At 37.8% G+C, this 26397-nt stretch overlaps 1 protein-coding gene across 2 annotated transcripts; it reads left to right on the forward strand.

Moving 5' to 3' along the window:
- Positions 1–6837: 6837 nt before the first annotated feature.
- On the forward strand, positions 6838–24703 carry HACD1 (3-hydroxyacyl-CoA dehydratase 1). Of its 2 annotated transcripts, none has more exons than XM_035317182.1 (7): positions 6838–7192; positions 11271–11388; positions 12463–12481; positions 12568–12650; positions 15254–15375; positions 17635–17813; positions 19292–24703. In XM_035317182.1, the coding sequence occupies exons 1-7, from the start codon at positions 7065–7067 to the stop codon at positions 19372–19374; spliced, it is 732 nt and encodes a 243-aa protein (XP_035173073.1). In that variant the 5' UTR covers positions 6838–7064; the 3' UTR covers positions 19375–24703. The 2 variants fall into 2 exon arrangements, with proteins under 2 accessions (XP_035173073.1, XP_035173072.1); XM_035317181.1 differs by having other exon boundaries at positions 6840–7192; positions 12562–12650.
- Positions 24704–26397: the final 1694 nt, after the last annotated feature.

A 26397-nucleotide genomic window follows, 5' to 3' on the forward strand; every position in this document is an offset into this window, starting at 1 on the left:
TACATTTTCTATTTAAAATAGAAAAAGCTGCAAAGTGATGCCACCTGGGTCTTTTCTGAACTTAGTAGTGTATTTAGGAAATGCACCATAGTAGTTCATCTACTAGCTAACACAGAGAATGATTTTGTAAAAGACCACTGTAAACACATTAATTTTCTAATTTAAGAAAAGTTTAAAACCTGCTAGTTGTTGTTGCTAACATTTTAAAATCAGAAGCAGCCAGTGTAGTCCAGTTTCTTTGCATTCTATAACAAAACTGACAACATGCACTAACAGATTATTTTTTGAAGATGAACACTTCCCACTAAGAAATTTACCAAATCCAATAATGTTTTACTTCTTGACCACGCCATATTCATCCAATACTGAAGAAGCAATTAGGAAACAACACACAGGTGCCAAGTGCAGAGATCATATTTTATTATTACGTGTTAAACCATGTAGAATGTTGATGTCCAAGTAGCTGTGTGTTTTGTTTCCTGTTGTTGTTGGTTGGTTGGTTATACAAAATATTACTTATTTTTAAAATGTTGATAAGATTCTTCTGTACCAAGCTCAGTGCCAGATTCTGACGTACCCAGTGAATCATTTCCCTATAGTCTTTTGCTAGGAAAGGATACTTAGAAACAGTAACTTACCTGCTAGGAAAGTTCTGATATTTTTAGAAATCCCTCATTTGATACACAGTTGCATAAGACAAATGTATTTTTTTAAAGGAAAACAAAAACATTGTGTTCATTGGAGGGAAGGTTCACTGCAGTTCCAGTTCACTGGAGGAAAATCTTACTTGGCATCCCCATTTATTTTAGCACGTACTAGTTTGCTAGCTGCTGCACTGTAAAGATAAGGTGTATAACTCCAGGAAAATGTCAGTTCAGTACACTGTTAACAAGGAGACAGATATGAAGACCAATGGTTGTCTCTGGGATCAGTCTCACTGACCTTGGTTTTAACTGCATTTTCACTGCAGTCTATTGCGTACATTGCTTTCAGAAATGGAAGCTGAGCAGAAAAGAAAATCAAAAGAAAAGAAAGGTCAGAATGGAGAAAGTGCCAGGAGTCCATTTAATCACAGCTTTTGTCTTTGACAGGGCAAGTACAAGATGTTTTGGATGGCACACAAGATGCTGCAATGCATAACAATGCAATGATATGACTAAGACAAAATTTATCCCAGTCACAAGCCACATGTAGGTATTCCAAACACTGGACTGCAAGGATTTAGTTCCCATCATAAGTTTATTGTGCACCCTAATATTTTGCTAGTTCCCAAATTGCATGGCTTGCTTATGGTATTCTTACATATTGCCTTATATAAAGAGAATTCATGAAACATATCAAAACAGTAAGTCTGGTGTCTGGTGTTATACAAGAAGTCAGGCCACAATTATTTAATTGTCCTTTTTGGCCTCAACATTTATGAAGTATGCAAATGGAATTACATGAAGCATATACCTGGAGATTCTTCAAGCATTAGGAATAGGCAGGTAATCAAATAATAAACTTAATAGAACAATTCCATTTGCCCTGACCACATTAGAAATCAATGTGCAAATTTCTAGTTAACATTTGCATGTATTTTTGCCAGAAACTAGGATCTGTCTTCTTATTTTTTTCCTCACTCAAAGCAGTACTTGCAGCTCACATTAAGTAATATTTAATATGTTTACATTGCAGTTTTGTTAAATGATTTTGGATAACAAGTTCACCAAAGATAAACATAAACATAAAGATGTGGTTATACTATTTGCTTTAGTAATCTTACAATGATACTTCGTGATATAGCTGTAAGAAGCAGGTAATCTGTGAGCTGCTGGAACTTCTGGGTGCCTGGGCTTCCTGGGGTGCTGGCAGGAGCATCACTCTGTGCCAGGTTCCTGACACAGCCACAGGGAACCACTTGTCCTAATGCTTTTTTTGGCACCAGCACCTGTTCTCAGTGTGGCCAAACTGACTACACCCAATATCTTTTCCTTGCTGATAACTTGGACCAGATTTCCACCAATGATGAGGTTAAAATTAATCTTTATGTTCTCTACCACTCTTCTAACAAAGAAGATAGAGATATTTCCACCAACCCTAATGGGATTTAGATTGGAACACTATTCCCTTGATAAAGAGCCCGTTTGAACTGAAGTCCTTGAAACAAAACTAAATGTCAAGTGAAGATTGTATGTGCTACAAAACTAGTAATGAAAGCAGTCTCTTCTACAGAGACTGGAGTACTCATGTAAGCAAGTTACTTTAGAAATACACTGAAAATCAAAAGGTATTTTTAATATTACTGTAGTATGCATTTTGTAAGCCGTGTGAAAAACCTGCATGACACATGTTGACAAGGTAGCAAAGCTTCTTTATTTTAGAAAAATATTACATGGTATAGGGAAGGGAACTTATACTAACAGTTGATTTTAAACATGTACTCTAACTCACATCAACAGTACCATTGAATTTAGTGGTAATAACTTTAAGCTTTAAGCATTCTGTATGTGCTTCTGTATAGTTAGAACATTATAGCAGAGTTAGCTTCTTGATACAGCCAGTCTGCAAGCTGTGCAGAGAAGCTAATTGCACGGGCTACAGGCTGTGGGACAGGTCTATCCATCAATCTATCCAAGCCTAGCAGTGCAACAAAATGTCAGGATAGTTGAACAGTGGTACAGTCTGAAACATCCCATAAGGAAAATAATTATTTTACAGAGTCCAATTAGTCTATTATAACAAAAAGCACACTGAGTGCTAAACCAATCTCACATAAGGGGGATATTCATCTCCTAACATGCGTGCATCCTTCAACACTGCAGTTTGAATTATACTTTTGTTTCTGAAGAGGATTAAACAGGACAATACACAATGGCATCTCAAACCGGTGCTTTTCAGATATATAGAATCAACAGTTTTCATATAAAGATTTCTAAATGTTCACACCAGAATTTTTGTATTTTCACATAATTTCAGCCTGTGTTCATAACACATTTTTCTTCTCTGACTGCTAAACTATATAGTCAGAGGCTTAATATGAGTCATTTATCTTGTGATAACAGCACAAAACCCCAGCTGTTCGAGACGTACCAAACAGAGACATCTTCTAGTTCTTTCCAGACGACATGCAATCCATTCTACACCATGCCTTTTGAAAGCATCTTCTATCCTATTCCTACAACAGTAAAGAAAATCGTGGATACACGTGCCTGGATGAACTCAACACACAAAAAGTGCATAAACACTGTGTTGTTCAATCTAAACATAACTAAACCTAAAAATAATTAAATTCTGTTTATTTACCCTTGAATACCTCACTGACAACTCAGAAAATCCAAAATAGTATGTAAGTCCTATACATAAGTCTGTTGTCTCAAAACCTTGTTCTAGCAAGGTGTCTTAGGAACATTAAGAGAAGAGGGGGCAGGAGGACAAACAGAATTTCAGTTGTTACCTTTTTAACAATTTCTCCTTCCTTGGGATATAGTTATCATCTGGCATTCAGCTATTCTGAGGTGTAAAAGGTGATCGCATGATGCTGCGGGGCTCATTCTAAGTAATTTCTGCAGCATTTCATGGTAGGTGACCTTCCCCTGTGATAGTGGAACTGAAAAGTCATTACAATATTTTCAGAGTACTGCTACTTTTCACTTTATAGGAATATTCCTGTATTGGACAGGTAAATTTTGTAACAACAACAACAAAATGTTATAGAACACTGCAGGAGAAAATAATTCTCATAAAAGCGTCACCTTGTGTTCCTGGAAATAAATGAGAAATAAAAGCCATTTAGGTTTACAAGGTGTTGAATATCTATTTGTGAAATAGGAAAGGTATAAAAGAAATGTACATTGATAACATCGATGATGAAGAAAACTGAGGAAAATGTTCATTATTGTAATAACAGCGTAGCAATGTTTATGGTTTGAAACTAGAGCAAATAAAGGAGCCTATGAAAGTTATGAACGAATATAAAATGTAATTGTGTGCCCACCTACCACACAGAAGACCAAATATCTTGGAATTTATTCAGAGGTTTGATTTCAGACCATACCTGAATAAGAGCCTAGCTGAGATATGCCAGTCATTATATCAGTTTAAAAATTCTACTGGTTTAAATAATGCAATTAATGTATAAGCTTATTCAGTTCTATTGATTAAATTTCTGTGTGTAGATAAAATTTGTCTTAAGAATCATTTTGAGATTTTTTGGGCCAAAAGGTGCGAGGCAAAGTTTAAATATTTCAGGAAGAAATTGCACTCTGGAAGACATTGATGATGAAACAACTTTGAAAACACAATATTTCTAATCAAACACAGATATTGTACTCAATGCTTTGAAAATAGCTGACATTTTATTAAAGTAGCTTGTAGTGATTCAGAAACTGCAAACTAGTAAACCCTAAGTATATAATGGAACACTGACAGAAAACATAATTAAAAAGAGAACAATAGAAAACTTATGAAAAGGAAATTATGTTTTAACTAATTTGTTTTAATTCCTGGAACACATCATTACAAGAACGGGTAAAAAATAAAATAAAATTATTAATGCAGCAAACACATTTGGAAAAGGCTGCTGAAAAAAATTTCACAGAACTACCAAACATAAATAGTTAGAGGCATAAGGAAAAAAACACGGGAGAGAGAAAGAACGAGCAAGTGTCCTTTGTCATGGGAAAAAGAAATCAGTGGGGTGCTTATGAACATTCTGCAATAAGCTGTGTGCTTAGTATATTTATAATAAATGATTGGGAAACATGGTCAAAACACTGAATGGCAAAACTTGTAAACGACACAAAATGTTTAGTTAATTCAAATCCAGAAAGGACTGTATGGATCTTCAGAAATTTTTCGTCAATTGGATGAATGGATAATGTGGTAGCAAAAGAAATTGTACTTTCACAAATAAAAAAGATAATACTGGAGAGAAAACAGTGAGAAACTTGTCCTCAATAATAAGTTCTTAATTAACTAATCACTTAAAGACAGAACTGGTTATATTAAAAATATTTTGTGTATCAAAAATCAATCATTTTGAGCAAACAAATAATGAGAAGGAAAATAACAATTTTAATGAAAATATTTATATATCATTGCTTATCAAATTTAAAAACCTTTTGTGCAAAAGCATGGAAAGGATCAATTAAGGATTTAAAAACTGAAAATCCCTACTTCAGAAAACGAATGTGACTTATTCTCTCAAATCTGCTGTGGAAAAATCTTGAAAGAGAAATGGCAAACTATAGTGCTAGTGGTATTTTAAAAACTACAACTAATATTAAGAATTTGGGTCAGGTAATGACTTCCTCCTTGTATCAAAAGTTAAGATCGGGAAGCCATTAGTGAAGTCACAAGGTGGCAAATTCAAATGAGACAAAAACCACTTTTCACATAGCACGTGGTTAATTTGTGATATCCATTTCAACCCCACATTGTCAAAGCCAAGAAGCTGGGAATATAGAAATACAGAAGAAAGTTTCTGAAAGCTTTGGAGTTTAAACCAACTTATAAGCATTACATTAAGATGAAATTTAGGCTCAGATAAACCATGTATTTGCCTACTATGCAGTTTTTTATGCTTCAGATACGTATAAGGTTGGCAAAAGTTTTTGAATTAGGTTGTTTAATCCTGTGTGTAAATTCCTCTCAGTTTTTTTACTACAGGATTCCCAAATGGGGTTATATTTATGACTACTTGAACATAAAAAGTGCTTATGTATGTATGCATATATATATATAAATATCTATGTGTATGCATATATGCATATATGTATATATGCATACATACACATATAGATATATATATATATAACATTGGTACTTCCTATAGTCTTAGTAGCACATATCTGGTGCCATTTGCCAAAGGTTTGCATTTTTGCATGCATGTTACACATTCGCTGTTGCCAGTGGTGTGAAACTGAAAGCTGAACATCTGCTTGTGTAAGGAGAGTGAGAGAAAGTTTCTGTATGGCACATCTACTAATCCTTTAACCAAAGGCCCATGAACTGAGACCATGTAAGTGTTTAAACAATAAGATGATTTACCCCATGTTGAAGGAAGTAGACTCAGATTCTTGAAATCTTTTGGGGCTGACAAAGTAGGATTTCAAAGATAGGTCCTGACTCACTTTTGGAGTTCTTCTGTCTATATGACTGCATTCAAGGGATTTGTCCCTAATGGCAGTGGTTGCAGTGCCTAGCCGTGGAGATGAGGGGCCTGAGGTTCCATGCCCACCACCCAAAGTAGCGCAGCTGGCATCCCTGGGCTAGCACAGACTGAGCCAGATGGCAGGGTGTGGATATGGCCTGCACCTCTGTGGGACCTTGTCACACCAACGCAGCTCACAGCGATGCTGCTCTGGATCCTCAGCTGTCCAGGCTCTGTTTTCATGTGCACAGGCTGCAAGCTTACAGTTTAAGACAACTTATATATTCAGATCTCGTCCTTCAGTCCATAGGAAGGACTTTTTCCCCTTGTCAGGGGGCCTGCCTCAGTCTGCCTCGTGTATGTAGGGTGACGCCGGGACACACCACACTGGAAGGGATCCTCCCCTTTAGGAGGACCTCCGAGCTGGGACCCCACGGAATTGGTCCAACAACCAACCTCAAACCTCCTTGTGCTTTTGTGTATGTGGTTGTGTTTTTTTAAAGACCGATATTTTCTGTCACTGGCGTTTGGAGCCGGGGACAAGGCGCCAGCTTCCCGGTGTCGGGGGGGCGTCGAGGGGCGGTGAGGGGCAGCCGGGGGCAGCCGAGGGCGGCGAGGGGCGGCGAGGGGAGGCTAGGGACGGCGAGGGCGGCCACGGTGAGGGGAGGCGAGGCGAGGGGCGGCCGCGACCCCTTCCTCCCGCCCCCTGCCCGCCGCTGTGCCCGGGGAGCCCCGGCGGGGCGGAGGGAGGAGCGGGCAGCGCCATGTGAGCGGTCGGCGGCGGGCGGCGGCCCCCGGGGCAGCAGCCAGATGGGCTGAGGGACAGGGCGAGCTCCAGCTGTCAGCGCGGCCTCAGCCCCGCCGCGGCGGGAGCCCCTCCTCCCCGCGGGCGGGCGGCTTCGCTCGCTGCGCTGCTGGGGGGGGGGGAACCATGGCGTCCAGCGAGGAGGACGGAGGCGGCAACGGCTCGGTGGAGGAGAAGGAGAACGGCAAGAAGAGGAGCCTGGGCGCCCTGGCCACGGCCTGGCTCATCTTCTACAACGTCGCCATGACCGCGGGGTGAGCGCGGGCCGGCAGCGGGGCGCGGGGTCGGCGGCGCGGCGGGGACCGGGCGGGGGGGACCGGGACCGGAGCCGGGGCCGGCGCGGGAGCCGCCGCGGGGCAGGGGGAGAGCCGGGGGCGGCGGGGAGCCGCCGGCAGCGGGGCTGCAGCCCCGGCTTGCCCGGCATTGCCTAATACGGTGCAGCCCTACCAGCGAGCGGGCGCGGCGAGGTTAAGTATAGCCGGGCCAGGAATGCCGGGCGGCGGGGCCGCGCTGCCTGCTGCCCTCACAGCCCGCACAGCCGCCGGGCCCCAGCGGGTGAGAGCCCGGTCGGGGCCCCGAGCTGCCCTGGAGCCCCCCGGGCTCTGGGGACGAGGCCGTGTGGGCGCCCGCTGTCCCTTCAGTCTCCAGCGAGGCGAGCGGTGGGGGAGAATTAGTCGTTAAAACAGCTTTATCCTGGGTCCCAAAGGGTGAACTCTCACTCTTCGGAATACCGTAGAGCAAAACTGGTGATGCTATAGTTCTGTCAGGGCTTTGGGTGTCGACACAGAAGGCCAGGAATAGGATTTAAATGTCTTTCGTCCCACTAGCATCCGTGTGCTCACTATTCGTGTATCGCAAGCCTTTGGGAAGTGCTGTTACTGGCGATTTTTCTAGCTTGCAGGTTAATTTCACCTCACAGATTTCCCTGCCTCCTCCTCCATGTGTGAATTTGGCAGTGAGTGCTGACTCTTGCCATTGACTTTTATCTGTCAATGCCATTGCCTGTCATCTTTTAATCTGTGTAGAAGATTATTGAACCATTTTAGTTCTGACCTTAGGTGCTGAGTCAGGCTCTCCCACTTCCTCCTCCCCATCTTCTGTTGTCGTCAAGAGGGACACGCTAAACTGCGTGTTTTATGTGGAAACAGAGAAAGAAGAGATAGGAGCAAATTACTGTAATCTTTTCAAAGAAATAAAATTTAAGAGAAAAAGAAAGGTTTGAAGTAGAGAAACATTTCACAGGGACACTACAGAGGACAGGTGAACACGAAGAACAGAATGTTTGTCCAGATGGTGCACTATGGCAAGGTGTTTCTAGAATTTTAAAAACCTCTCTGATACGTAAGGGCATGTGAACAACCAGTCTAATACCAAATTGCATTTTATCTTTCTTTCTAATAAAGATTTAAGGGATACATTCAGTGACTAAAATGGCAGGTCAGTACCCAATCTTATAGAAAGTCCCAGCTGGAAATCCTACCTTTATTATACAAATTGTTTTCCATTTCCTGCTGATTTACAGTACTCACTACAAGGGCTTTCCTGAAATCCAAAGTCAAAGCCACTGAAAGCTAAATAAAATATTTGGCAGAAATTTCAAATGTCCAAACAATAATTTACTTAAGAAAAAACATATTTACAGTCTTTGGTTCTGAATGTAGTCCAGGAGTACTTCTCTCTGCAACGCTTTTGTTAAGAATGAGATGCAGAAAATGCCTTGTGAGATTAGATGTAACGTGACTTCTCAGGCTAGGGCTAGCACAAAGCTGTGGCTGTCACCATGCGTGCTGCCAGCTGGATGCACACGCACTGTCACCTTCCTCTTGTCAAACACATTGCTGTAAAACAGGGCAGCCTTGCTGTGAAGGACTACCAGTGAGATTCCAGTAATTCCTCATTTCCACCGTGACAGGAGACAACTTCAAATTCATGCATTCACTTTTAAAATCTGTTATAAATTCTAAATAATATTTGGGGAGGGAGGCAAAGTTTGGAGCTCTGGCAGATCAGATTCACGGGCTTAAGGTAGAAAGGATGAAGGAGGGGAATCATTCCAACAGTGTGGGGAAGCCTGACTGTAGTGGTAGACATCCCTCAACAAGTGAGATACTGAACTGCATGTCATGCGTGGGGAATACGGAGCTGTTATGATCCATGCAAATCTCATGCCGTTACAACATAACGTCTGATCAAATATCCATCTTTCCTGGTGTCTTGTTTCCAGTTTTAGTCAGTACATTATGTGTAGGGGGCAGTGTGAAAGCTGGGGAAGAGTTAAATATTTATCCAAATGTTTATATAAATATAGAATCATTCAGGTTGGAAAAAGATCTCTAAGATCATATAGTCCAAACTTAAACCCAGTACTGACAAGACCACCACTAAACCATGCTACTAAGTTCTGCATCTCTATGTTTCTTTAAGACCTCCAGGGATGGTGACTCAACCACTTCCCCGGTCACAACCCTTTCAATAATGAAATGTCTCCTAATATCCAACCTAAACCTCCCCTGGTGCAACTTGAGACCGTTTCCTCTCCTCTTTATCACTTGGTGCTTAGGAGAAGAGCCTGATCCCCACCCCACTACAACCTCCTTTAAGGTAACTGTAGAACACAATAAAGTCTCCCCTAAGCCTCCTTTTCTCCAAGCTAAACAACCCCAGCTTCTTCGGCTGCTCCTTGTGAGATTTGTTCTCCAGACCCTTCACCAGCTTCGTAGCCCTTCTCTGGACACACTCCAGCACCTCGATGTCCTTCTTGTAGTGAGGGGCCCAAAACTGAACACAGCACTCGAGGTGCGGCCTCACCAGAGCCCAGTACAGAGGAATGATCACCTCCCTAGTCCTGCTGGCCACACTATTTCTGACACAAGCCAGGATGCTGTTGGCCTTCTTGGCTACCAAGCACCCTGCTGGGTCATATTCAGCCGGCTTCCAACCAATACCCCCAGGTCCCTTTCTGCTGGGCAGCTTTCCAGTCTGCCCCTAGCCTGTAGCATTGCGTGGGGTTGTCGTGCCCCAAATGCAGGACCTGGCACTTAGCCTTGTAACATTTACGTATTTCTATACTCTCCTAGTCTGCCTCTGAATATTTCTCAGACCCCACTGCTTTGTCTCTTGGGCCTGCCTTAGCCAGAGTTCATGTTGCTGTACAACATGCATGTGATGGCTTTGTGGAGGATGAAAGGATTGAATGATCGCTCCCAAATATCATCAGACAAGAAGTTAAACTAATGTTATTGCAGTTCATGTATTCTCATTTTTAACTGTCAAAATAGCCACTTGCAGCTCTGGCTATGCTCATAGGTTTATATTAAAGAAATTTTGTACGTAGCCTTTGTGGCTTTAAGCCTGAAGTTTCAAGGAATCTTGCTACTGTGATGTTTGTAAGAATTCAGGAATGCATTAACACTGGAACATATGGCATATTATTTTGAAAATTTTAATTATATAAACATGGATTAATTATGTGGAAGCAACTGCTCTTACCTTGGGTTATTGTACTTGATCTGGGCTGGGATGGTGGGGATCGATCCACCATGGTTAAGAAGTGTTTTTTTTGTTTGTTTGTTTGTTTTTTTGGTGTTTACTTTGTTTTTATCTCAGTTTCCACTTGAGATCTCAATTTGCATTTTATATCAAATTTCAGTTTGGTTCAAAGATATTGTTACCTTCTTTCATTTACATTGAAAGGACGATCAGTTAATAGCATCACTCGATTTCATTAAATAATTAAAAAAAAATAGCCAACACCATCAAATCTGCAAGTTAAATGTTCTTGCCTCTGGAAGACGGGAACTTACAGCACCAATCTGACAGCACATCAGAGTTTGATTTCCAAGATGACTTCTCAGCACTTCTGAATTGTAGAACAGAAGCACTGATCCCCAGTCAGTTCTGAAAATGATCCGTTAAGGTGCCATGAAAAATGTAAAAATGAGACCTGAGACCAAAATGGTAGCCTCAGTGCTGAGTTCATGTGATGTTTTCAAATAGCATTATTTTACAGTAAAGATGGATGGGGATTTAACAGTAAAAATACAGAGTCACTTCTAGTCTGCTGGGCCCCCAGTTTAGGTAATTCGGGTCAGTCCTCTGAAGGTAAACAAGTCATTCTCTATTGTTTTCCAGGTAAAGAGATAAAAGAGTGTAGTGTTGATATAACACTACATAATATTTCTGTCTAAAGATATTTTTAACAATCTCCTAAGAACACCGACAAGTGAAGAAGCAAAGATATTCTGTGAAGAAAATATTCTACTAAATTATTTACAGCGGATGGATATTTTTAGAATTCTTATTTGAAATGTATCCATTCTCTTTCTTTTGTAGGTGGCTGGTATTGGGTATTGCCATGGTGCGATTTTATATACAGAAAGGAACACACAGAGGCTTATTCAGAAGCGTGCAAAAGACACTTAAATTTTTCCAGACATTTGCTTTGCTTGAGGTAAATTTCAAACATAGTTTGCTTTATTGGATGCTGCGTATCATAGGCAAAACACATGATTAGCCTGAATTTAATATCAAAATGTTATATTAGTGCTGAAAGTCGTTTTACCTTCCTTATTTGATGACAATTTTTTGTGGCGGAAAGGAGATTAGTTGAAACAAATGAGCACATTTTAAAAAAACTTAACTCTTAATACTTTCATAAATCAAATACTCTCTGGGAACTACTGTGCTTCTAGTTATTTCCAGACTGGATTCACACACTCCATATAAATCCTTACAACAACGTCTGTGCAAGTTGTGCAAAGCATTCTTGAAACAGTATGACTTTGCCAACCATGCACTCATGGTCTCAATTTATGGTACAGCCATGAAATAAAACTGTTGGGTATATTGAGCAGTTATGGTTCTTTTCCAAGCTCAGCAAAGAGTGTCTGTCTGCATTTTTACTCTTTTTCTCAGTCTGCCCCTAACATCTGTGGTTCAAGCAGCTGTTTAAAATCATGTGGCCAGCTGTCTATAGTTGTTTTTTTTGTTATTAAACTTTCACAATAGGTAATTCCACTTGGATCTATCAAAAGAATTAAAAGCACTCTATTTGCTAACCATTACTGACCAGAAAATAAATCTGAAGATTCGTAGCTGTCATTGGTAAAATGAAAATGCTGATATTAATCCACAATGAATACAGAACATTTAAAATTTTCTATTTATTTAGTGTACATTGTATGACTCCTTCCACATTGTCCTGTGAAATTATTCTTTGGCTAAGATAACGGGAGGGAAATTTACCAGTTCAAAAAAGAAGCAGTTTGTAAATATTTAAATGTTCAATGTATCCAATTATGAAAATAAATTTCTTTCATTTAGGGTTTACACTGATCAGATACTGAGCCCATCACTGGTTGTTAGAGTTCCAATGTGTACTTCTTTTAAAGATGCTGAAATATTAGTTGGAGAAAGAAACAGCAGAAATAAACCTAGGTTTATATTAATATCAAAAAGCCCGTGTTAGTAGTGCAGATGGTAACATCCTGTAAATTAGTAACCTTTAATTTATTTTTATTTACAGGTAGTCCACTGTGCAGTTGGTGAGTTCTTTCTTTAGTTTCTCCTGTAACTAATTAAAACATGAATAATGGAGCAGAGATAACATGTTTCTCTTTTCAAGGAATAGTTCGCACATCTGTGCTTGTGACGGGGGTCCAAGTGAGTTCAAGAATCTTCATGGTGTGGTTCATTGCACATAGTATAAAACAGGTATGTGTGTGAGCAAATTGTGTCTTAATTGTTAATAAGAAGGAATTATTAATGCAGTTCTCATTTCATCAGGAAGACAAATTTAAAAATTAATAAGATTCATACAGAAAAGATTTACATCCTCGAGTGCAGTTTCTGAAATAGGGGTTACAGGGCTGAATTTATGTCCTTCTACCTAAGAGACTAGGTCTGGGTCTCAGGTGTGAATCAGCACTGTCTTCTGCATCATGCCACCTATGGTCTGCCTAAGTGAAATCAACAACTAGTGCTTACATTTACCTGCATGTGTACCATAGTGCTACCTATTCCCTTTGAAGAACTTAGCATTTACTGAATGAATCTAAGTGAAAATGTGTCTTAAATTGAATTTACCTGGTTTAAATGGTTGTGATTTTGCAATTTATTTTAGGAACCTTCTCAAAGTGTTATTGTTATGGGAATATCAGCATTTGGTGGCACGCATACTGCATTGTTTTCATTAAAAGTATATAAAGTTATCCAGCGTGCCACAGGAACACTTAAGGTCCTGAATAAATGACAATAACTTATTTGCCTGGCTGTAGGTGGTTATTGTAAGTCTAGCAATTTGTTAGCAGAATGAAACAAGCAGACTGCTTATAGATAGTAGATAGGACATTTATTCTGCTTTCTGTAATGGGTATGTAAGAATTCAGTGATAGATTTTGAGTCTGTGCTCCTGAATTTCTTTACATTTAAAAAGCTGAGCCATTAAACTGTCTCACCAGCAGATGGCATATGCCCTTCTGCCGATGGGATATCATAGCTCCTGCCTCAGTTGACAAATCCTTTAATTTCAGTTCACTGAGAACTTTTTCTCAACACTTCATCTTTTCCTTTATTGTGCTTTTTTTTTAACATGAAATAAACCTTTCATAGATTTTTTGTAAGTTAAATGTATTCAGTGTTTTCTTTTTTCCATTATGTGAAAAAGTCTCAAAGATTCACGTTTTTTTAATATTGAATATTTACACGAATGCTAGAATTTAGCACTGCTTTTTGCCATTTTTTTTTTATTGCCTGCAGTGGATTAAATCTTTAGCATATCCAGTCATTTCTCGTTTCCTCTATCTTCAGTACAGCTGTATCCAAGAAAAATACATCTAAATGTATGTCTGATTGTATTTCACGCTGTTACTGCTTAGCAGGCATGAATGTTCAGGGTCACGTAGGTGATGAGAGGCATGTTAGTGATAACAGCCAGACCCAGATCTCTCTACTTGACTGGAGATTTGCAAGGCAACAAATAGGAATTCTCTGCATACTTACTTAGAGCACTTCTGCTTGGCTTTAGCACTGTGACAGGAATCCAAGTTTGGGTTATCAGTGTTTGTCTCTAATCGCATGAGGCTAAGAACAGCCTAATTCTGTCTTTTCCTTTGCTCATCTGTTTGGATGTCTTAGCACTGCCATTGTTGCTGTTTCTTTGTGAGCTTGGTGAGGTTTTTGTATCTTTTTATTTTGTTTGTGAGATCCTTTCACTAAAATTGCACCTTCTTTGACTGACACATTGAGGGCGCGATTTTATGAGAAGATGATCAATTAAAATTCTTCTTGACTTTTGACAGAGTTGTGCATTTTCAGCATCTTTGTGATGTGTTAAGCTTTGTCATCATGTTGCATTCTATTAAAAAAGTAATTTCCCTTTTTTGTCATGTTAACAAAATTTATGTTACTTTATTTTATTTCACAGACAACCCTGGAGCTTTTCAGCCTTCAGGCATGGAAGTGTATTACAAAATTCCTTCCCTTTTAAAGAACAGAAAATTGCTTGCATGTAATTCTTCTTCTCAGAAGGTAGTGTTTGTAATAGATCCACACATGCCTTCTTCATATTTGGGGTCTTCTGTTTATTTGTTCACTTAAGGTGAAAAAGATCTGATGTTTTGAAAGAGCAGATGGTTGTGCTACCTACTGATGAGGCAATTTAATGACTCAGAATTTAAATCTTAGACAGGACAGTTGAGTAAGTTTACACAAAACTCCTGATCTGCTAACTACTCTTCATTTAGTGTTCATCAGCATTCCAACTCCTTAACCACCTTGCAGCCAGATTTGATCTGCTACTAAGTTCCAGTCAGCAGGCACTACTAAATTCATTTCACCTGAAGTTTCATGGAGACATGCATTGTATGGTGGGGAAGAAGCAAAATAAAAAGAGAGAATTTAGGAGACAGAGAGAGTAGTGACATACGGAATAGGTAAAAGCTGGTTATGAAAGGAGTATATCTTATGTAGTATTTTCTTTTTTTATTTTGAGGAGCAAGAAAATAAGCAAATCAACCACAAATAAAGAGGGAGACAGTTAGATACCATAGTGAAAGTGCAGATAAAGGGGAATAAGCTCAAATAGAGTTTTATGGTTTTGTGTTTGCATAATGGATAAAGATTGCTGAGTTTGCAAAATGTCTCTATGTTAGTAAATATATATATTATAGTAATGGTTTCAGCATGGTTTCAAAGAAATTTTCTTTCTTTACAAGATGTTAGTTCTGTTCCATATATCTTAAACAGAAGACTGTTGCAGTTTGCACAGAAAAGAAGCTTAAGGATGAAGAAAGTGTTGGTTCTTTATACTTCTGCAGATCCAGAATGAGGAGAGCGTTATTCTTTTTCTGGTCGTATGGACTGTGACAGAGATTACTCGATATTCCTTCTACACATTCAACCTGCTCAACCATTTGCCATACTTCATTAAATGGGCCAGGTGGAGATGTCTTGCATTTCAGTTTCTCATGGTTCCGTGCATGTTAGTTTCATGCATGCAGAGCTAACACACGGGAGAGCTTTGGTTAAGTGCCAGCAGAGTGCAAGTTGGTTGCTTTCTCTTCATGTGATTATCATTGCTTGGTTTAAAATATGAAAAATATTTTAGCTGAGATTTTTGGGTATGATTTGCTCCATGCTTTCTGTGTCTCATGGCTTGAACTCTGTTTTAATTCACTTTAATATTTTTTCTTTATCTTTGGAGTCATCTTTTAACTTGCAGTATGATTCCTTAAGATGCTTTTGAATACAGTGCCTAAAATTAAGCACCTGAACTAGTCTTTGAACTAGTCTTTAAGTTCTTTGAAATTATTGGAGCTGTTGTCTTTTTCTGTACGCATAGTATTGCTTTGTGAGAAGTTCTGCTTTATCAGAGCTTTTGTAGTTACATTAGTGTAGTGAAGCTAAATATTAGCATAGTTTAGCCAACATAAAAAGTGTGTTCTGTATCAAAACTGCTTTGATTTTGAAACACACTTAAGGTCTGTCACTATATCAGATATATTACAGAGACTGCGTGTTTATCAGGAGATTTAACTGGAAGAGTAACATTCTCTCTAGTTATCGTTTGAAAAATATATGCCAAGACAGACTTCCCCTGTTAGAAAGGAAATACCTACATTCAGCACAGGTGACTATTGAAACAAGTTTGTGTGTTTGTTTATTCTGCTTTATTTGTGTGCTATAGATAATGCAGTTCTGATGCTTCTAATGCACTTCTTTGAGGTGTCTGATAATTATGTCTGTTATTAAAAACGTTATTTTTTTGCTAATACCTGAGGTTGTAGGTTTGGTCATGTTTAAGCACTAAACTTAGAAATTATCAGGTCCAGTTTCAGTAATGATTTTTATGTAGTCTTCAGAAAGAGAAATGCATTCAGAATGTACTACACTGACTGATAGTTTTCTTACCATCAAGTCAGTGTATGTTGAATGATAGAATTTTTATTTTTTCATAACAGGCAAGCTGCCATTCTCACAGCAGAGATGTATGGCAAAATATATAAACAAAACATTCAAAAATGTATTATCTTTTCAGGGAGTCCAAAATATCCTATCAAGATTTTTAGGGAATCAAATAATAAAACTGAGCATAAATCCAGGATTCCTAAGGAGCTGGATGTTTCTGATCTTTAAGATATCGGCCTGTCCATAGTTAATGGTATAGGTATGATCTAAATTTTAGCTCAGTTTTTACGTTGTTTCTTTTACACTACGTAGAGACAATCTGTGTATAGGTCATGGCATCAGTTCCTTCTTATACCTCATGTAATCTGTTCTCTGACCTATGAGTCCTCTAAGCCCATTGGCTCCTGAGAGGGTTTCAAGTTCAGTCGCTACCATTTTGGATCTCATCTCTTTTGGTCATGGAATGCACGCTGTACACTTCTCTCGGACCCTGTGTGACAGCTCTCATTGCTCTTCTCTTGAGTGAGCTCAAGAGAGCTGTTCCTTAAGAGAGACTGCAGCCACATGATGCACTGTGCATAAGGACTGCACAAACCCCGTTGATTACATTTTTCATTTTGTCTACATGTCTGTAGCCTGTGGCATTCAAACCATATTTTCTTTAAACTCAGTGTCTTTGCCCTTTATTTGAATGTGTTCTGCCTATTTTCAGATGGATTTGGAGATTTTCTGGAGCTGTTGTTTTCTTTAATTTTAAATTTGTATTAGTGGTAAATGTAGTATTATTTAGATTTCCCTTGTGGCAGTGGGTAAAACAAATTCTGATATTTCTCAACATTTTCATTGTCTTCAAAGAAATCATAGTACATAGAGTTGACCTAGCGTGCATGCGCTGTGACAAGGATGTGCAGGATCATCTGAATTTGGGATCCAGTTATAGTTTTAGTCCTATCAGTGACAACAGGAAACCAACAAACAAAAAAATTTAAAAGACATTATTGCAGACTACAAATTTACAGAATAATTTTTGACTCTTTAGTATTAGAAAGGCATACATGCATTCCAATATTTCTCTGTTTTTAAATAAAATGACTGAGGAATTCATTCTCTGTAAACAAAAACGACCCAATCCGAAGTAATTGAAACACATATTCTGTGCCATCTGAGGAGGTGGTCCTTGACTTTGATGCAGGAACTACTCCAATATACTGCCGTGCCACTAATAATAGCAAAATGAAATTTTAAATTCATGGGGCATTTCTCACAATTTTTTATTTATTTTTTAATGCAGATACAACTTTTTTATAATTTTGTATCCTGCTGGAGTTGCTGGTGAACTACTGACTATATATGCTGCTTTACCCTATGTGAAGAAAACAGGAATGTTTTCATTGAGACTTCCCAACAAGTACAATGTCTCCTTTGACTACTATTACTTCCTTATTATTGTCATGTTCTCCTATATACCATGTAAGTATTATTTAACTTTAGTAACACTAGCAACATAATAATCAATTATCAGCAATGCTGGCAGCACTGCCTGTAGTTAAATTTCCTGACACTTTCCACTCTTAACATCTGCTTTCTGTTGTTTCAAGCTTTGCTGTGCTTTAATTATTTAAACTGAAATTTTCTGTTCTGTTATTTGCCTCAGAACATAAGGTATCTTAAAAATTTCTGTGAAAATGCTAAAAAGACCAGCAATAAGTAAAAATATTTACATACAGAAATGTCTGTCTGTAGTTGTATCTCTGTGAATTCCTAGTGTCTCTGCTGCTTTGAAGCAATGATTTAAAAATTCTCCTGCAAGATCCAAAGATTTGCCGCCTTCTTTTTTTATTTTTATTTTTTATTTTTATTGCTGTTAGTATCCACTTACCTCTGACCATTTGAGCAAGCATGCTTAGGAAAAACTTGAAGAAAAATTCTCCAAAATTTCACCTTCACAGAAATCCACCCCCTGCCTCCAAAACCACTCTGAGTGTACTTCAGTCCTGGGTTTAACCAGATCTTCCTTGTACTTCTGGATACCGGGAGCCACAGATCAGTCGGCTAACCGGAACTAAGACTAGAGAGACTATCTGTCTTGAACTTCCATTGTTGCTTCCACTGTAGGCTAAACAGTGCAGACAAGGAGAAAGCAACCCGATTTAGATATGACAACTGAAATGGAGCTAGAGCAAACTGGGCAAGTAGTTTATGGTAGATATTCTGGACAGTGAGGCTAGAAACAAAGCAAGAGACTAGGGAGAGGAACTGAGAAGCAGGAAAACCCAAGTTATAACTGAATACATAAAATGTATTCCTTCAAAAAATGGACTTAAAGTATGGACTTTGACTGTATAGACACACACTTTGCATTTTCTTGTAAGAAATCATGGGGGCCAATAAGAGAGATTTATATGAGTAAACTGATGTTTGAAGTTATCATAACTTACTAACAGATTTACAATTGTTTGCATAACTATATGTTTCATGAATAAATCCAATTTTCTTTGCATTAAAAATAATGATCAAATGCATCAGAACCATAGTATAATATCACCAGGAGAAAGAGAGAGGTCCTCATTTCAGACTTGGACAACTAGGGTAAATTTGGATCCTCAAAGTCTCAATTCAAACATACTTACCTTAGCACAGGTTTGAAGACTCAGGTACTGCTAAGTCCTGTTAAGTGGTTAAGTCTTGTTCATACAAATAAAATGTTGAAGGGAAGATCCATAAAAGCAGAGTATACATTCAGAGGGCTTTGTCTGACTTTTGAGTAATTACTGTTTTGTAACTCACTGCGGAATTCATGACTCGCTGTTATTTGCCTTAACCAGCTATGGCACTGTGTGCCATAATTTTTCCTCAGTTCATCATTCTGCAAAAGTGTACTTTTCCGTAATGTGGTCTGTTGATATTTTTTTTTAATCTAATTTGCTTTCTTCTATGCTTTGATCAAGTATTTCCACAACTCTACTTCCACATGCTGCGGCAGAGAAGAAAGGTGCTTCATGGAGAAGTGATTGTAGAAAAGGATGATTGAATTGAGCCGTGTAATTATGGTGCTTTTAACGGAAAAACAAGGGTAAAAAAAAACAAAAACAAAACTTCCTGTGATTTTTCTGAGTCCAAGTTTTAAAACATGGAACAAGAATAAACAACTGTGTATAAAGTAACATGGACTGTATTATTTATACAAATAATATATCATCAGAATTACCTTTTCATCTTTGCTTTCACTTTGATTTTTAATTGTTCATTTCTTCAAACGTTGTTTTCATATTTTCAATAGGCTGACAAATAGCTTTAACAAACTGAGTAGTTGACTAATGTGCTTTCTGTTGTGAAAGGCCTTGATGATCTGTAGTCATGCTGAAGAACAGAAGGAGAGTTGATGAGTTGTATTGAAAATGAGTCTTCTGGAAAACAGAGCATAAATTAGGTAATGATATTTTTCATAGAGTAGGTGGCTTAAATGTTATTTAAGTTGTATGTTAAATTATACCTTTACAGTTATAAGTACTGTTAGTGTGTTGTTGAACATTCTTTGAATTACAGGATCACACTGTAGAATTCTAGAAGGATTTTTGGGAGGAGCTGATTCTTGATTGTCAGTGCGAGTTTAGATTTCTCTATATTTTTGCATCTAATTTAAAAGAAATGTTGATTAATAGATATAATATTAACTGGTTAAAATTTTGTGCTGAGGAGTAGTCTTGATGTTCTTACCTTTCTCTGGTCAATGGCTGGAACAGGACTCTTGTGGAGGAAGACTGATCGTCAGCATGTTTCTTATTCTACATTTAATTATGTATGCAGAAAAATTATGGTATTGCATTTAGAAACTCTAGCTACAGTGAGATATTTTTATTCTTATAATTAGGTAAGAGGGATAAAATATACTTGAAATAATGTCTTAAAATATAAATTGTGCTTTGAATCATCCCATTGTGCAATTTTAATTGCTCCCTCCCCATTAATTGTTTGTAATGTGATTATGTAATTCTAATTAACATCTTCAATAATATGCAAGAGGGATCTACAGTGTATTAATAAGAGTTACAGATGGTACTGCACTATATGATACCTGAGGGAAAGAAGTCCAATAGATGGATTAAATATGGGCAAGAGTTGGGCACAGCCTAAGAGATCCAAAGAAAAGGTAATGCATTTGAGGAGACTTGGATAGTTAGTGGGAGGGAGAGAAGACTGAAAAGTAATAACATAGTAGGAAGTCTTGATAATATAGGCAACAAAGTTGCTTCCAGAATCACTAATTTCAAAAGAAGAGAATATATGCAGAAGAGCTGCATCAGGCAGTTGGAAATTAGAATACTCCCAGTGATCACTGAGGTAATTTCTAGAGTACTGTCTTATACTTCGGGTACCTCGGGAGTGCAGAGTTGAGTCAGTTCTCAGAAAGGTCAGAAAACATTTTAAAAAATAGTTAAAGTAAGAAGGAAGTTGGATAGGTTGAGTCATTAAGTATGTACAAATTTTGGTTATGTGACAAATACATGGAGAGGAAGAGGCTTTATTATTATGAAGGTGTAACTAGAACTGGTTATATATCTAGTGAATGTCAGGATAAAGATCCTACCAGTGAGATCAGTTAGGTTACAGAATCATAGGGTCATAGAAACACAAGGTTGGAAAGGACCTACAAGATCGTCTGGTCCAACCATCCAGAATGATACAGTAAAGCTTATCAACGCATACAGTTTCTTGAAAGGTTTTAAGTTGGATGTAATACAGTACTGGAAAACAGTCTTTCTTTGGAAGGAGTTTGAACTTCATACTTGAATAGGCAGTTTCCACTTCTAGCTTTGATTATTAGATGATAAAACAACTTTTTTTTGAAAATTGTAGATGCATCTTTTTCTGATGTATCAGGTAATTTGATGAAAAAGCAGGGATTTATTATACCCCTAACTTTAAAATTCCATTTTGTGCCTTACATTTTTGATATTTACATTGTCTTCATTACATGTAGATTAGATTCCTTTTAAATGATAAGTGCATAGTTGACTTGAGATAGAATAACTGTATTCCTTAAAATTTTAAAAGATGTAATCTTTGTATTTTTCAGAACAAATGTATGCAAGGTGCTATAAGTTAAGTTATTACTTTTCTGTTTTATATGCAGCTAAAAGTATTTAAAGTTTAAAATATAAACCACATTTACAATTCTGATTCACAAAATACTTGTGTTACACGTTCAGACTAGCAGTTGTATTTGTCCAAAGTTCTTAGAATACACTTTTATAAACTTTACTTGCATTTTGAGGCATGAGGAGCAAGCATTATGGCAGTTTTTAGAAATATTTCTCAGTTAGTAAGCAGAAGAGTATGATGAAATATGAGTAAATAAGATTAGCTTAAGTTCTGTGTCTTTTTTTTTTTTTTTTTTTTTACTGTCAGGGCAGCTCACCAAAGACCATAGCTATCAATTTACTGAAAATGCATTGAATACTTTCAGTATGTGATTTTGAAATCCTTTATTGGAGTGTATCCCACAGATACTATTCTTGTAATAAAAGAAATACCTGAGCTCTAATACTGTATTACATTTGTTTTCATTGTGCCTTAAGGCTCTTATCATATGACAATCCAGGAGCTAATTTTATATCCTTTTGTAAATGTGACATAAAAAAATACAGCACAGCTTGTTAAAATCTTGTTTTTCATAAAACGTTGTGCAAGATATTGATACAATTGTAAAAGTAATTTTCTTCTCTTCCTCTTATTTTCTTCCTCTTCTTTTTTGGTTAAAGTCTTTCACTGAATCCTCAATGTATACCTTTTGTTTTAATATCTTCTCTAGAGTAGTGAAAAATTTGGGTAAAATGGGCCAGGACTTTATCCTTTGTAGCTTAATTAAACTTCAGTATAACACCATGAAACATATAATTAGTTAAATGGACATAGAAAGTTAAGTATGATTTTCTTATGGTGCTCTCTTTCCAACTTATTTTTGACACCTCTGTTTTTGTATTCCTCTCTGCAATATTCCTGGTTTGCATTGAAATCCTCCGGTTTATGAGAGATTAGAATGTAGTCAAGCATCAGTGTCTGTAATGTTTTGAAGTAGTCTTTAACAAATTGTTTGTATGAATATGTTTTCTTACTTGTGCTGTATTTGCTTTCTGAAATGGATTAATACAAAGTATGACCTTATGAAGGGTTTTCTTTTTTTTTTTTTTTGTTTGTTTTTTTATGCTAATACATAGGAACAGCCATTTCAAATGAGATTTGTAATCATGAAGTGACATTTCTTACTACTGCTAGTAACATAAACATATGGTCCTTTTTATAAACTCCAGTTGAAAGCAGATGGATTTCTTGAGGTTCCCCCCAACACGCACGCTGGGAAAGGCTGTTTGAGGACAGGTTGGGCGAATCACCTCATCTCACAGCTCTGCCCACGATGTCTGGAGGCCAAATCCTGACTTTGGGGTGAGGCCAGTACAATGGAATATAGTGCTGAGAAATTGCATCCTCCACATTAGCTGCCAGGAGGATCGTGGGGGCCATTGTGAGCTGTTATGCATCATTTCCCTCACTTCTCTCTGCTCGGGATTTGAGAAGAGAGATGGGAAGCTGAACATGCTCTCATACCCTCTGCATAAGGAACTAATGAGATAGCTGAGAGGATCTCTGTGCACAAAGGGTGTGTTACAGAAAGAGGCTTTGTGCTTCACTCAGCACTCTGTATCTGTATCTCGATCTATAAGCACGTATTTCTTGAAATACTGGTATGCCCAGATAGCTCTGTCACGCTGCTGTCAGTAGTACAGCTCAAAATTAACAGCCTTGGAGAAGTTGGGCAGTATGCTTTTTCTCCTAATTCCCATTGAACACAACACCCGGCCAAGTCCATGTTAATGGGCAGATTGCAATGACTCGTTAACAAGGAATTGAATGGAGACCTTTTCCGTGACCTTCATTTGTCCAGGAATATGTGCAGTTTAAATCTCAGTCTAGCTACTGCTCTGACTGTGGTACTTGCACTCTTCATAGTGGCGTACCTTAGTGGATATTGTATATTTATGTGATTAGAAGGCAAATAAATTAGAAACATTGCAATAAACTATAATTAAGAATAACTGCTATGTTAACAGTTTCTGTGAATTGAGCTTTTGCTTACTCTGTTTTAGGAAAAAAAAAAAAAAAAAAGGGGAAAATAATACAAGTAAATATTCTGCACTAGGCAGAAGGGCTTCATAAATCAAAATTTCCAGGCAGGCATGCGGTTCTTTATAAAGGATTGGTTAAATGTGTTTTTGAACAAAAAGATGGAATGCTTTTCTGAAAATTAAATTTTATTTCATAATGTATATTTTAAAATGTGCTCAGAGAGACTGTATTATTTATGATCAGTTTACAATTTAAATTTGTCCTTAGCACATACTTTTATAGATGATTAACCATAGCCCATTAAAATGTTTTAATATATGTTTGTTGTAATGACCATTTAAGAAACAAACACCTTATGTTTCTGCAACGCTTTTCTGTCTGTGCCCCCTTGCTCAAGTGAGTTTTGATGATGTTACTGCCTAAGTTTTGCAAGGCCATTAAAGTGGCAGGTTCACATTTGCCAAGGATAGTCCCTTAATCTTGCTTTCATGGTGGCACACCTTAATAGGGTATGGTACTTTTGTTTAAGTGTCTGATATTGTAAGCCACTGATGCCTTTCAAGGCGTCTTGAGTGCCTTTAGTAGGACAGGAAGCTTTACAGATGTTAATAAGTTGTTCCTCCTTATTAGCAGATTCAGAAGACCTATCCAGTGAATTCTTAGGTCATAGTAGGAATAAGTCTATAAAATGAACTTAAGTCTGTACCAAGAGAAACTATGGAGAACCTGAATGTTGGGTAACTAGCTCTCTTACAGGAGCTGGTTGTCAAGATCAGGCCTGCAACTGCTAATGGTTTTAGAGTTCTAAAATGTAAATGTGTACTACTTTGCATGTCATGTTGTATCAACTGAAGCATGTTGTCTTTTTGTTCACAGTTCTCTTGCTTCTCTGTTCAGTCTTGACTGTATTTTATGTCCTTTCAGATGGCTTTGTAAAAGTGTAAGTACGGAAATATTTATGTAAGCATATCATGTATAGATTGTACTTAAAGATTCTTAAAAATGTAAATGCACTGCAGCTGTTCATTATTGTTATTTTTCCTGGAATGCGTTATTATCATTAGCAGTTTACACAGACAGGAAAATGCTCAATATGATACTTTTAATAACTTATTTATTTGTAAAGATCATAAGATTTGATGAGCTAGAGATTCAGATACTTGTTTTAGAGATTGCTAAATTGCTGTAGTACTGTAGAAATTCATCATCAATTAAAAGCCATATTTTAAACTGTGTTCTATTTGATTTGATTTGATTTTTTTATTATTATTTTCCTGTGGTAGCATGTAGAAGTCAGTTCATACAGACATTATCATTCAGTACTGTTCATACTGTTCAGAGTATCACACCAGACTGGTATCTGTTTATAAGTACCATGTGTATACATATATTTTTAATCTGGAATTACTTCACAAATCTTGAGTCTCTACCTTTACCGTATTTACTAGTAGTCAGACTTCCTTTTTATATTCCATTTAAAAAGAGGTAAGTGGGAATACTAATATTGGTTTAACTTCTCTTTAACAAAACACAACAATACAGGGCATAAAAAAAGACATATAGCATCTGTCAACATGACAGATTAATGACAATATGAAGACAATTACATTACAATGATCCTGAAATAGGTATTACAACAGTGGATATTTCAATGTTTTGGAAGAGGGCTTTTAGTGGTATTAACCTTTCAGGGGTGCAGGCAGCGAACATCCTCTGGCTGTCCTTTGCTACATAACTAACAACGACATTGCAGCTATGAGATTTTGTTGCCATGACAGTAAGATAAAGCAGTATGTGAGCATTCACACCTACTTCTTTTGAATTAGGAATCAAGTGGTTGTAACCCCAAGGAGCTTAACTGCATATAGAGGCTAAATCCTGTTAGTCAGAGGTATTAAAATGCAGACTAAGATCTCCTAATCTGAAAGTTGCAGAAGTGGACTTCTGATCTAAATTTATAAGAGAGGATTTATTTGTCCTGGCCCACTACCAAGGTTAAACCAGCATGATTTCTATAGAAGTTAATGGAAGAATGTCCACTGATCTCAGCAGGAGTGTGATGGGACATAACCATTCATATATTCTCTGTAAATCTAGATTTAGCAGGAAAAAAGTAAACTGTGGCTTCCTTGTTAGCACCATCTGATAAAGAGCATAGGCTGTTGGTGGCTCACCAGTCTCACAGCTTTGCAGTGACTGCACCCATCACTGCTCCTGGAGGAATGTGTCAAAAGACCAGAAAATCTCCAGCAGTACACTGCTGTTGCATTATACAAATCTGAATTCAGCAGAGTCATACAATCTCTTTACTTATCTGCAGAAGTATCTTTTATTTCTGAAATTAATCTAGGCCCAATGACACATCTCATTAAAAATAGGCAGGGTAGATCAGCCCTCACAGCTGCTTTGACATTCCTGGCGTGGAATGCTGGTGTCACTAACTTTGATTTTCGTACGTAGTCTCTTGGCGTTCTGTGTTCATACCACTCTCATAAAATGGCACTTTGCCTGCCCTTAAGTGGCTGTTCCAGGTTCACTAGAACAAATTGCAAATGACGAGCAAAAACAGATTCAGATGGGTATACTACTTCACACTCCAAGCCCTCTGAAGAGGGTCTGTAGTCCTGGGTGTGTAGTCAAATTCATGTGTCTCTTAATCTATGTTGTTTGAAATTGCATTGTATAATGGAATGAGACCTTCATGTCATGAAGGAAAGAAAGAAAATTGAGTACTGAAACAGTAAATTACAATATTGTCTAAATTAATTCTGGGAAGACTATTAACACAGATTCACTCTGTGAGAAAACAGAGCGAAGCCAAGTGGAGGCTGGAACTGGAACATGGCTCCTATTTGCATTCTAAGAGAGGTGATATTGCTGAAAGTGAAAATCCGGATTTTCTTTTTCAGAAGGGGTCTTTTATAGTGAT

The sequence above is a fragment of the Oxyura jamaicensis genome, chromosome 2, assembly GCF_011077185.1.
Source record: "Oxyura jamaicensis isolate SHBP4307 breed ruddy duck chromosome 2, BPBGC_Ojam_1.0, whole genome shotgun sequence".
NCBI classification, from domain to species: domain Eukaryota; kingdom Metazoa; phylum Chordata; class Aves; order Anseriformes; family Anatidae; genus Oxyura; species Oxyura jamaicensis.